Source organism: Tigriopus californicus, chromosome 8, assembly GCF_007210705.1.
Source record: "Tigriopus californicus strain San Diego chromosome 8, Tcal_SD_v2.1, whole genome shotgun sequence".
Lineage (NCBI taxonomy): Eukaryota > Metazoa > Arthropoda > Copepoda > Harpacticoida > Harpacticidae > Tigriopus > Tigriopus californicus.
The window spans coordinates 8,308,514-8,321,411 of NC_081447.1; the positions used below are offsets into that span (position 1 = coordinate 8,308,514).

At 41.2% G+C, this 12,898-nt stretch overlaps 2 protein-coding genes across 3 annotated transcripts; one reads left to right on the forward strand and one right to left on the reverse strand.

Moving 5' to 3' along the window:
- Positions 1-8,256: 8,256 nt before the first annotated feature.
- On the forward strand, positions 8,257-9,465 carry LOC131885690 (transmembrane protein 170A-like). Its single transcript, XM_059233814.1, has 3 exons — positions 8,257-8,708; positions 8,904-9,018; positions 9,096-9,465. Exons 1-3 carry the CDS (start codon positions 8,633-8,635, stop codon positions 9,289-9,291), a joined length of 387 nt encoding a protein of 128 aa, XP_059089797.1. The 5' UTR covers positions 8,257-8,632; the 3' UTR covers positions 9,292-9,465.
- Positions 9,466-9,469: 4 nt separating this feature from the next.
- LOC131885687 (AP-4 complex subunit beta-1-like) lies at positions 9,470-12,898 on the reverse strand. 2 transcript variants are annotated; one of them, XM_059233811.1, is made up of 4 exons: positions 12,883-12,898; positions 12,302-12,601; positions 10,926-11,190; positions 9,470-10,817 (listed from the first exon to the last, which is right to left on the reverse strand). In XM_059233811.1, the coding sequence occupies exons 2-4, from the start codon at positions 12,551-12,553 to the stop codon at positions 9,496-9,498; spliced, it is 1,839 nt and encodes a 612-aa protein (XP_059089794.1). In that variant the 5' UTR covers positions 12,554-12,601; positions 12,883-12,898; the 3' UTR covers positions 9,470-9,495. The 2 variants fall into 2 exon arrangements, with proteins under 2 accessions (XP_059089794.1, XP_059089793.1); XM_059233810.1 differs by lacking the exon at positions 12,883-12,898 and having other exon boundaries at positions 12,302-12,720.

Consider the following 12,898-nt stretch of genomic DNA (forward strand, 5'->3'; position numbering starts at 1 on the left):
CTGTTTGACGGGTTGGCGTAGGTGCGGAGAAATAGCGTTTAAATTCCAATGAAAAAGATGATTCATGGGGAGGGACTCTGAAAAATTAAGCAAAATTGTCAACATTTATTTGAAATATTTTGCCATTTGGGAGAATTTTAAATATTCTCATGTTTTTTGCTTACATATGGGCTAAATAAGCAATCGTGTTTTGAAACTATTAAAATGACATATTTCTGTCTCCACATTTCACCAATAAACATTGATATTGAAGCTTGGTGCAATTCCATTTTTGCATTTTGAAACTGCAATGGAAAACGTTCTTTTTGTATCTCTTGACATGCTAAATTCAGCCCGGCCCACAACACTGATTTTTACATCCGGATCTCAAATGTTTGCAAAACTTTAAGATGGTTATTTTCAGCTATGCTTATTGGATAAGCACTTCATTTATCTCATTTCTGGCCAAATTAATTTGAAAACGTTTTTGCAAAGCAGATGAAAATGAAAAAAAGGAAACCACTGCTTTTCAAGGTTGAACTACTGGATCGTTCTCATCAAACACTTAAAACAATTTTCAAACTTCATCAAGAACAAACAACAATGAATTTTATTACATCATACCATACTTTTTAACAATAATATCATTCAACGTGCCGGCCTTTAGCTCTATTGACCCCGTAGTGTTTGGCTGAGGTGGATTATTCCTGACCGGGTTCCAGGTGATCATTGACGTCACATTTCGAACCAGTCGATTAGTTCTCAGTTTTCTCCTCGGACATACTCTTTTCGACTCCTCCTGATGCTTCAAATAATTTTTTGGTCCTTTAGACCATCATTCGACTGCAGTTGAGGAATATAGGGATGTCAGCGTGGTTCAAGCCGTAACGTAAAAAATTAATGATTGTCAAGTGCATCTCCTCTTTTTATATAGATTATTTGCTTTGCTTCCTGTTGAGCTTATTTTTGTTTTTCTCAATCGCAACATACAAGTTATGACGCTTAATCTGAAAATCACAAAAAGTTTTGGCACGAATGGAAAATGGGAGCGCAGTTGTGAAGATTACATGTCCAATGGTGGTTATTGAATTCTTTAAAACATAATGAAAAATGAATGGTCAAAACAGTCTTAACAAATTTGACTCTACCTTAGAGTGAGACATATCTTAACAAGTCGAGATAATGACTTATGGGGATGTATTTAAGCTTACAAAAGCAAATCAGTAATTTAGAGATGTATTTTCGTTAGTCGTTCTGATTGAAATGTTCAAAAATCCATTTTTAAGAAGCCCCTTTTTAATACTTTTATTGTGCTAAAACGTCATTCCAAAGTAATTAGGAAAATATTATATTTCCAATATTGGCTCTATGTTATATAAGACAGTTTTATTGTTTAAGGTATTGTAGCTCAGGTTACGTTGTAATACAACTATGACTCAATTGATTTTCTTTTTAAAGAACTGTCTGGTTCAGCGAGGTTTAATTTTTTCTTCTCGTTGGTAATTTTTACAAGAACATTTCAAAAGTGACAGATTTTTATTACTTTCGATTGATATTTTTAGATATTTCTTTCATATTTCGCCTTTTATCCTTTGTGGTGTAAATGATATTTGAATGTTTCACCTCTCCAACTTCAATATTTTCAGAGTCTCAATTCATGAGAGTAAAAGGTGTCAGAACATAAAGGTTGAGTGCGCAAGAAATGGATAAAGGGCTTCCTCCATTTACTGATTTAGATGGGTCAGTTTGCCGTGCAATTTTTGGTATTTATTCTGCTTTGCCTGTTCATTAATCTTCTAATTTCACGGGGGTTTATTCCAAAATAAACTCCCAGCTTCAACCTAGTCGGGTAAAAAGTACTGTTCATTGACACTTTAAACTTCTGGCTTGCAATATTTCCTGTTCGGAATTGCTGTATTGACATTATTTCATATGCACAGTATTTATCATTGGGTGTCCGCTTGAGTACATGAAATGACGCCTATGGGCACATGATCCTAAATTGATCGAGTTTTAAACGCCATTCGTCATGAATTTCGCTGAGGAGACCAAGTGGACCAGGCCTGGTCGGCAATTATGCTTTTCAGGATGTGTCACAGTTCGGTTGGTACTTTCAAGGTGAAACTGGTCAATTTTGATTACTTTACAGTGGAATAAGAGAAGGTTCGAGTTCTTTTGATGTCAGGACACTTGACGTTCTCGAGAGCCGGACCTCTCTTTACTTTGCCGCAGAGAGGCCCCCCTCAGACAAAGTAAACCGACCAAAAGGAGCTTCCCCAGTTGCTTCAGAGTGCATGCAGAAGTGTAGAACAGAACCGTATGGCTTGACAATGAGTGAAGGTCTCCCCTCTGCTTGATTCTAGTTTCATTCTTTCTGAAATGGTGAAAGAGGGAACATCGTTCTCGCAAAGGAAACTCTCCTAGTCCGAGAAGCTGTCCCCCAGGTGAAAGCAAAATGGAACCTCATCTGACAATCCCGAACAATTTGAATGTAACCAACAATAAGGAACAAATGGTTATGGAAGAACAATCTTCACCTTTGTTTGGCCAGAAAATTGAGAAAGGCTCTCTTAAGATAAAAGGTAATAGTTTGCTATGTTATCGTCAATCGAACTTTTTAGAAAGTACCCCGATGTTAGCCTAAAATTTACAGGGTTGTTCTTGTTTATGGGAATTAACTGTCGAATGCCAATTAAAGAAATCAAATTAAGACGTAGAGGCTTGGGTCGCAAATGATTTTGATTTAATAAACATATCTTTGGGCCTAGCATGACTTGACCAAACTTCGCAAAAAATAGTTATTTATTTATTTCTAGTTTAATGACGATATAAAATCCAAACTCTATATACTATTAGAATGTTAACATTTAGAATTGCATGCAAACTTATCTTAGTAGAATGTATTCATGAAAATAACCGGTTAACGTCCAAGCACAGACCTCTGAGGTACGAGTTTTAAAAAACTGGCCTCCGGGCTAATTTGGTTGTTACTTAGAAGGACCTTGCTTTTTTATTTAATTTTACTGGCCTAATAATCTTTTTTTTTACGTGTTGAGTATTTTGTTTCCAACAAAAAAAAACCCGCGACAGACATATTTTTATGATCTTGTTGTATTGATTTTGCCCTTGCTTCACATTCAGTCTACAAACCTGTGAGGCGGACTTAACGACCAAAATTGTCAAATCAATATTTTAGATAGATCTATAGAGTATCCGTCATTACTTTTTATACATTAATTTGAATTGAAAAGCAACTAAAAGTGTAGCAACAAAATGAATTGGAATTAATCTGCTAATTTTCATCGGTTTTAGCATCAATTACGTAATGAAGCAAAGTGCAAGCATGTTCTATTTCGACATTAACATCCATCCATCAATCGATCTAAAAATTAACCTCTAGTTTGGATCAGCAGCAATTACCTAAGCACTTTAGATCATTCATAATTCCCACATGGTGTGTTTTTTGTTCTCGTTAAATAGGAAACATACGTATTTGTATATATAATACAAAGCGACTTATAAATAAACATATCCAAAGAATCTTTTGTATTAGATTGGATGCACAAAAGCAATGGTGTTATGTAACCTCTTGAGAAAGCAAACAAAGCCAAGGCTTAAAGATGGAGTAAGAACCAAAAGGAATGTGAGTTATAGTGGTACAAGCCATTCACGATTTGCTGCATTGCAGATTAAAACAATCGTTTGGTCCTGTTTTAGAGGCTTTTCTTGCTTGAGATGAACTGAGAGTCTTGATAGCGTTCAAAAATATTTTGTATAGTGGTTCTTGATCTCCCCAAGGTGTGGAATGCATTCCCACAAATTTAGTATTTAAATTACGGTTGCTGGTGAATCTCGTTTGATTATTAGACCCTATTTGTAGCTATTTGCGTTACTTGGTCTGATTGCACCTCTTAATGGAATTTGAAACACTCTTTCAGAAAATTTGGATGTTGCCTCAACTATTGAGATTTTTTGACATAATATTTTCGAATATATTCACATCCCTCCCTCCCTGACAAATAATGATATGAAAGATGAATTAATGACAAATGACGCACATGAATAAGGAATGTTATTTAATGGAATGGATATAATTCTGCCTGAAGGGAAAACGAAAACTTTTATGAGAGTATGCTAGGAAGGAATGGAGAACTAGAAAGGATATGATTCAAAGTATGGCTTCCAATTAATGGATGGTAGCCACCAAAAAGTTTTGAAACGAAGACAAACCAATTTCACCCAATTCGAAGAAAATATTCAAGTGCACTCGAGTCTGGACTCTCCCATCACTAGAGTTTGATTTTCATGTTTTAGAAACATTTATAAACCTTCCCTCTTCGGCAAAGTCAACGGCGTCATTTACGATTAGCTACATGCCTAAGGCACCCAAAGTTCAAAAGTGGCTCAATGACCATTTGGTCAAAGACAACTTGGCCAATTATTTTGAAGAATTTGTTTGAATTAGTTTGAAATCAACGTGCTCGATATTTGCGTGCTAAGACTATCACAAGAATATATGTCTTGTTTTATACCTTAAGTTACTAATGGCCGACATCATTGTTCAAAAAGTAGCTTCGTTATTTGTTGATCTCTTTCACAAAAGTCATTCAACTATCGGACCAACGCCCTGGAGAACCCCTTCTTGAAGATGATGTCCTCCCTGCTGGCTGCCCGCTTCTCCGAATTGGCCGAGGATAGGGATCTCCTGCCCGAGTTCCAATTCGGTTTCCGGAGAAGCCGCTCTACCACCTCGGCAGCTACTCTCCTTTATGGAATTATGCATTCTAACATCAGCAACAAGAGGAGAGTGGATTTTCCCAAAGCATTCGACAGGGTGAACCGAACGCGGTTATTTCTCGAACTCGAACTGTAGGGAGTTCCGCATTCAATCTGTGTCCTGCTGTCCAACATCTATGCGGGACTCAGATGCTCCATTCGTTCTGGTGAGGACCTATCCTCCTGCTACTTCACTTACATTGACCTGCCGCAGGGGGATCCTCTGTCGCCAATTCTTTTCAAGCTTTGAATGTCCGACTTGCCTGAAGTCCTCGCCCACCAAGGCAAATTGCCATCAATGCGCTCCATGGTTATTGCCAAGAGAACGGCCGTCAAATTAATACCATCAAGAAGAAGGCCATGGTTTTCCATAAAGGTCTGCCTCCCACCTCCTTCCATATCAACAATAGTCCGATTGGAATCGTCAAGAATTTCAATTATGTCGGTTTCACATTCTCCGCACAACTCTCCTTCACCAATCACCTCAAATCCACGATAACTAAGGCCAGGGCCAGGATCGGATACATTTGCAATAGACTACCCATCAAGAATCTTCCCATTTCAATAGTTCTTCAACTCTTCCGGACCTATATCAACCCAATTTTCCTCTAAGGTCTTCCTTCACCTTGGCCTTCCAAACTCCGCTCAATCCGCCCTCAAATCCGCCAATGCCACCTTCACCAAGTTCCTCAAGCGATACCTGTGTGTGTCCCAATATACCAACAATGCATGGACGCATTTTCTATGCGAAACTGAGCCCCTCACCCTCGGGCTGGCAAGTTTAGTGTTCAACAGTGTTGGGAACCTGACCTTTCCGGAGGTGATGTCCGGACATAAGTTGTCCTTCCCGGTCAAGGCCTTTCTTACACCTTATTGTCCTTGGCTTGACATCCCTTCGGAGTATTGGCGGTCACGCACCTTTGTCCGGTTCCCGGCCAAATGCCATCAACGACGGAAGCTGACAAAGGACCGGTTCCATCTGACCCACCCACTGTAGTGGACTAACTAAACTTTTCATCATTTACCTCTAACTGCTTATGCTTTTTCTGTGATTTCCCTCTTCACTTTTTTCATGTGCACTGAACCAACCCTAGTCATCTCTGTTGTGATATTACATTCCACTCAACTATTTTATCACTCTGACCACTTCATTCTTTTATTCTTGTAACGATTTTTGTACATGGTTTTGTGTATGCAGTTTCATACATTTTACAATCTGTCATGACCGAGGGTCGCAATAAAGGTTATTATTATTATTATTATTATTATTATTATTATAAAAGTTAACTTTGTCAAAAGTTCATTGGTTTTATTTGACCAAAACTAATTACCCTCAATCAGCTATAGATAATTTCTCCATGCAGTACTTAAATATAAATTGACCACGTATTTATTCTTCTCTACATTCTAACAGGTTCCTACTCCCCAGGTTGGTCGGCAGTGCACTCGAAACGATGGCGAGATGACTCTGATGAGAACACTATTGAATCTGAATCTGATGAAGGAGTGGAAGTGATTGATTGCACAGCTTGGACAAAATGCGTGGGGAACTTCTGTTTCAATGAAAATCGAGTTAAAAACAAGAAGAAAGATGATAAGATAATAGAAAAATAAATATATTTCTTACAATATTCATTAGATATAAACCTTAGTTCATTTTGGACATTTCTTTCAAGGAAAAAATGGAAAAAAGGTGTACGGAAGGTTCGAACCTTTCCTTAATTTAAAGCGTGAGAAATGTTGACGATGGAGCCAAGGATAATTTCGTTGTCAAAAGGTGATTGACGCTGAGGTGCTGCAATAGCTTTTAATTTTAGCCGATTGTTATTGTTTAAAAGGCTTATTGCTTCATTAACAATAAAAAACTTGTGGATTAGAACTTTGCACAAAAGACTGACAAATTATTTGCTTTTTTGCAAAACACGCGTTTAGTATTTCAAACAAACAACAACAAAAAAATTGAGAGTCACAGTGTTAAGCAAGGTTGTCATTTTACGGAATTCATGCAATTTTATAGTTGATGGATTATCGTCATGCACAGGCGAGACATACTTTCGGCCCATTCGTCAACAAGGGTTTTCATTGACGCCCAGCACGGAAATATGTAGATTTTTTTCCCCGAACGAGCAAGTCTAGCTTTTAATGAGACCAAAATTTGTATCCTTTGAAAGTAATTAGTAGAGGGCGGATCTTAAGGTTGTTCACCTTGAAAAAGATATGTTTTCGCTTAATTTAATGTTTTAGGTGAAAGAATCTGTATAAGTCGATTGTCCAGCCATATCTAGAATATGCCTCATCCATTTGGGCTACGATGAGTTCAGTTAGTTTGCACAAGGTTGAGCAAGTCCAAATATGTTTACCAGGTGCATTAAAGGTATGAGAGAGCTCTCGTATTGGGAGAGGTTAGAAAAGTTGGGACTAAAGCATTCAGAGAAGGTGCGAAAGGTATCTGATACGGTACGTATTCAAGAGCATTCAAGAGCTTTATCCTAACCCGCGTTTTAGGGTCAATTGCAGTGACCGCAAAGGCTTAACGAACGTTGTGAGAACACCTTGAACCCCCCGTGAATCCAGACATGTTTGAACAATGTAGTCTTCCTCTCTTCATTCTCGGGCTCCATCATTATACGTACAATATGCTTCCCTCAAATATTTGCAGAAAATATATAGGGCTTGTCAAGTGAACGCGTCCATGAAGAACTGACGTTATTCCATGGAATAAAATCAAAGACAACATGACCAGCCAAACCACACTGTGTATGCACTGCATTTTGATATTTATTTCATTTTTTGTTGCTTCTGATCTTTTCAAACGGCCGGGGTGAGTGTGTTGTGTTGTGTAAGACACTTTTGTTGTTTAGCTTTCTCTTCTTCCTATCATTAGTAGTTTAGTCTTATATCTTTTATTTTGATGTTCATGGCGTATTTCACTTGTTCACATAACTTTTCATTAGAATAGTAGTGGGAATCAAATTGTTTTTTAGTTGGGTAGTGTTTTCATGGAATTTCTGACCACTTCAAGCAATGTGACCCCAGTACTAAGTCAATTGGGCGTATTAAAATTGATTTGAATTGGATTAAGCACAAAAACTCAGATTATGGTTGAATTCAGCAAAAAAATCTCAGAATTGAATTAGGCAAAGCTCTTTGTTTTTGTTTTTTGATTTCAATTTGGATAGGGAAAAAAAGTTTGGATTCAGGGTCAGTTAGATTGGAGAAAATTCCTCAGGTTCAGATTACAAAAAATGGATGTTATGTATAACTTACTCCACATGAGCTGGTCAAAGTGCCATTATGACCAAGTCATGGACATAGCAATTGAATTCATCTGAATTTGTGCCTAGAACTTGCAACCATAGATCCCTTTAAGAGTTGCCCCAGTTTACGTGAAATCCTGTCCTCTGAAAGCTATTTATGAACGCAGTATCCCATTCATGAATAACAAAACCTCGGGTTCTCTTTGAGAGGGAAATTTGGCATCTTCAGCCTGGGCCCAAATGGCAGCACTGACAGAATGATCACAAAAAACAAACCCAGGCCTTCTTTCCTTAATGTTCCTGACTTCTTGGAAAAGGACTAAAAGGCCAGAGGACGAGCAATTTGCTATCAGCCCGGTAGGGAGTGCTCTCAGTCTGCGGGTGGAAGACCATCAATCAGACACAGACTCGCTCACCAACCACCCGAGGAGGTTGAACACCCTGTTAATGTTGGATTATTGGAGATACGTCGTGCTGGGTTTTGTCTTATCGTTTAAAAGTATGAAGTGAAAAGTAGCCCAGTTGCGGTCCATATTGATGGGACTTTGGGTCGGGCCATTGGTCGGATCCCGCCTTTAGTCAATGTCTTATTGATTGGTTGTTCATCCCACCCGGTGGAAATGGCCACGGATGGGAAGGCCGATGTGGAGGTGGCTTCTTCGCCTGTCATTCCAGTCAACGAAGAAGGAGGACAGGGTAAGTACTCAGAACGCCAGGTGGTTACCACCAACCACCGCCATTCAGGCGATCTGTCCTTCGGGGCCCTTCTCTCTCCTTATAGTTAGAGCTAGTCTGTGTGACAGCCGACCAGTTTAGGCCGTTTCTTAAGATTGACCTCAGTGACCTGACCTGTGATTGACTCACGGCATTTGGGTTGGCTATCTTTGGCAGGTGTGGTTTTGGGAATCTGGTACATGTTCCAGGGATGTTTCTTGTCATCGGTGACCATCTACGGATTGGCCTCACTCACGTCCTTCTTGATCTTGAGGAAACACAAGTTTGGCCGGTAATGACGTCGGTTTGGCTGAATCGCTGGGCATTAGCGTGCAATCCTAACTTATGGCTTTGTATCTTTGCTTCTAGATTCTATTCGATCATGATCCTCTTCATGGGGTTCGTCATCCCACTGACCTTGGGGATCATCAGTTCCACATCGATCGCCTTCGTGTACCACACGTCCAATATCCCCCTCTTGCCTCAACCTGCCTTCCTGTGGGGCGTGGGTCAAACCATAGTCCACGCCCTCTTCGGCCTGTCGCGAGTACTGGCCACCTTGTGAGTCAATTGATGTTCGTGAAAAGACGGGGGCCAACCACTTGTCAGACTTACGGGCAAGCGGAGTCAAGGATCCGATCGTTATGGAGGATTGAGAGGATTAGCATTGAGCTTTATTTGGTCTTGACATTGAAGACTGGCGAGGCGCCAAAATCACATAAAATCCCCCCACCCCCAACATGGAGTCTTATTGTGAATTTATTTCGTCTCAAGAGGTCAGGCACCGTCTCTGACGTTCTAAAACGTCAGGCCGGGATAAGAGCTTGAAATACAAGTTAATGCGATGGTTAACTTTTCTCGACACCGAACATAATTCGCCGATACGACCTAACACGGGTTGGATCACAGCAGGGTGGAAGAGGAAACATCGAAAGCCATTATATAAAAGCGACTGTTTCAATTCCCACTTTTCAATCAAATCGAATTTCTCGTCCGTCAGGTATTCCAGTATGTAGGGCGCCTCTGAAATTTGTTGCCCATATGTTCCCAAGGCCCACAATATGTTGGCCAGTACTTGAAAGTCATTCAACTCGATTCGACGGGTGTGTATATCAGCGAAGAGAAGGCGCAAGAAATCCGGATTAGCACCGACGTGCAGCACCCGATCCATGGCTCGCAATTGTCTCAATAAGACCAATACAGTGCCCTCATCCGTTTGCGCCAAGGACTGAAATTCACGAGTCACTATCGCAGACACAACCTCTGGATCGCTTGAGCGCTCACAAATGTCCAACAGAGCAGAGGTAAGAACTTCAGTTTGTAGCTTTTGGCTCTTGAGCAGAGACAAGAGGTATTGGACCATTTCCACCTCTGACTCTGCCGAAACCACATGGGCCATGGCACGAATTTTTTGACCTTTTAAGGCTGCTAAGTCTTTGGTATCCTTGATACGAAATTCCAGCCAAAGACAAGACGCTTGTGCGGAGAGCTTGCGATCCCAAGACAAAACAAAGTCTAGTAATTGCACTTGAAAATCTTGGATCGCGGGCTGAGAGCTGGGCTTCAGGAATTTAGAGATAAGCGGTCGGATTCGTATCAAGAAATCGGATAAAAGCCGGGATTCGCCCACCATAGCTCGATCACGGGCTAACAAGTCTAAAGCAGTGCGATAAAACAACACGCCCGCTGCCAAGAACACTGGGCCATTGGAGCTCTCAAAATAAGGGTCCAATTGGTTCACCATTTGGAGTTTAATGGCCGAGTTGACGGCAGGATTGGCACTGACGAAGTCGGATAAGTACTCTAGCACAAAGAGCAATTCTACATCCGGGAAATCAGGCAACCGTTGAAGCAGATATTGCGTCATATGGCCGTTGATCACGATCCCCCCTTCTTGAGCTAAGATGTAGTTCAAGGTCTGCATGGTGAAAGTAAGTACGGTGGGATCCGGATCTTTAATGCGTTGATAGAGGGCATCAACTAGTCCGTGATCTTCCACAACATCCGGCGAATGCAACCAAACCTTGCCACAGCCTGTAATACCGGCTTGGCGGACGCGGGGATTCGAATCTTGCCAAGCGGCTTGGATAGCTGAAAAAGAAAGTGATATCAAGTTACACAGGTTCTCCATGATGGACGGAGCGAGAGGGAAAATGAATGTGGGCGAAATGCACAAGTCAGTCAGGGACCGCACGCTACCTGGAACGGCATGGGCTTCGGCCAAGCCGGGAATGGAGCAAAGCGTGGCCACGGCCACTGCCCGGACATTGGGATTGGGGTCTTGACGATCGAGATGGAGCACATTGGCGGCTAAAAGCGCTACCTCAGACTGTTCTTGGGCAATGCGAATAAGAAGTTGGCACGCCAAGCGTTTCACTGTCTCATGGTTGGCGGCCATCAATTTGACGCAATGGGACAAGATTTGGTCCGAAGTCAATGTGTGAGCGTCCAACATATCCGGAATCTGCGGTAGAAAATCAAGTTCAATCAATCCTTGTTTATTAGCTCTATCAGCTTTAAGTTATCCCCAACCACTCCCTCGATGTAGCTCGCTAGGGTGGATGAAAACCTTGATCCTTCACAAATATCCCGGAATCTCGAAGAGAGAGAAGGTAAGGGGAGGCGTCGAAGGTTTACGGGAATTTCTGCCAGTTTAGTACGGGAAAAATTGAGAACTTTACCCGTCACGGTGGTACCCACAACTCCTGTTAAAGAGTTTGCTCATAATACAAAGCCTTCTAGTAATAATATTCATTGATACAGGACCAAAAGGACCAGCTTTTGTAAAAAAAAAAAACCACCACTACTATTCAAAATAGCTCAGATTGTTAGATTGATCCACTTTAAACCTATAAAAAGAAACATATGCTGAAAACGTGATTAGATGATGTTATGAATATCTTTCGTAACGTATTAAATTGCATCAAAATCCATCTAACAAGATAACAGGCTCGGACATGTAAGACTTGATGCAAAAAGTTGTTTTTTGCATCAAACTGAACCACAAAACACTCCGAGGCAAATGTTTACTTCACTCCAAAACTCAACTTGTCATCTGACGAACTATGCTAGCCAAATAAATATTATTGAAATTTCGTGCCTATACCTTACAAAGGCGTCTATGAATGTTGTTTGACTTGGTTTTATACAGTGATACTTTTTTATGTATCAAAATGATTACATATTCTAATCTGAGCTACTATTCAAGACCTTTTTCTTGCAAAAGTTGCTTCTTTTGTTTCTCTAACATAGACCCCGCCATTAGAAGACAGCAACTAATACGGCACGGTGGTTAAAATTTCTGATTTCTGTGTTTACTCAAATGCTGAGTCTTCTAGTTGTGGGGGGCTATGTTAAAGAAACAAAAAGAAATTCTCATTTCGCTTTGGGCTGAGTTTTAAAGGTTATTGGATTGCTCCCCCCACCCACCCCCTCTCCAGTGATGAATGACATCGCCTTTGACCAGGGAGAATTGGATGTGACAAAGTGTCGAAATATTAATCACTGGCGGCCATTACAATCCATCGTCAATCGATCTATCGCGTTTTCATGCTTTCCCTGTGATAAATACTCACTTTTTCCAAAATACGGATGATTCGCTGAGTTTCTTCCGGAGGATGGACGCTGGCCGGGTTGGCCAAATAGCGAGAAAACAAACGCTGGATGGCGGCTGGGCTGAGCGGAGGGACGGGCGGACCGTTGACAGCAGGCCGGAGCGAACTACTCCAGTTCCACGGCAGAGGGGCTTCGGCCGGATTCGATCCCCATGAGGAGCCGGAGGCGGAGCCGGACACTGAAGAGGAGGAAGAATTCCGGGTTCGGCTCATGGCCAGGGTTGAAAGGTCCTGGTATCGCTCGTGGCTTTAATACCGACCCTGTTTATAAATAGAGAGAGGGGTCCTTCTACATACAGTAAACAATGAGATGACAGCTGTCAGGCAGGCTCTAGGCCAGGTCATGGCCAGGTCATGGCCAGGTCCTGGCCAGGTCCTGGCCAGGTCCAGGCCTACCAGGGTAGGTGGGTTCGATGGATGGTGAGATCAAGTTTAGGAAAGCAGCTATGCGCCCTGCTTAGCTTGTAATTGCCTCTTTGGACTTGAAACTGGCTCTCTTTATTTCAGTTTTCCCTTGTTCTTAACCAAAAGTAAAGTATTACCTTTTTTTGACCAGCA

Excerpts from the sequence above, each read along its gene's own strand:
- LOC131885690 (XM_059233814.1), top strand. The coding sequence starts at position 8,633 with ATGGCCACGGATGGGAAGGCCGATGTGGAGGTGGCTTCTTCGCCTGTC. Across the intron at positions 8,709-8,903 it reads CAACGAAGAAGGAGGACAGG|GTGTGGTTTTGGGAATCTGG; the intron begins GTAAGTACTCAG and ends TATCTTTGGCAG. Across the intron at positions 9,019-9,095 it reads AGGAAACACAAGTTTGGCCG|ATTCTATTCGATCATGATCC; the intron begins GTAATGACGTCG and ends CTTTGCTTCTAG.
- LOC131885687 (XM_059233811.1), bottom strand. The coding sequence starts at position 12,553 with ATGAGCCGAACCCGGAATTCTTCCTCCTCTTCAGTGTCCGGCTCCGCC. Across the intron at positions 11,191-12,301 it reads TCATCCGTATTTTGGAAAAA|ATTCCGGATATGTTGGACGC; the intron begins GTGAGTATTTAT and ends TTTCTACCGCAG. Across the intron at positions 10,818-10,925 it reads CGAAGCCCATGCCGTTCCAG|CTATCCAAGCCGCTTGGCAA; the intron begins GTAGCGTGCGGT and ends TTTCTTTTTCAG.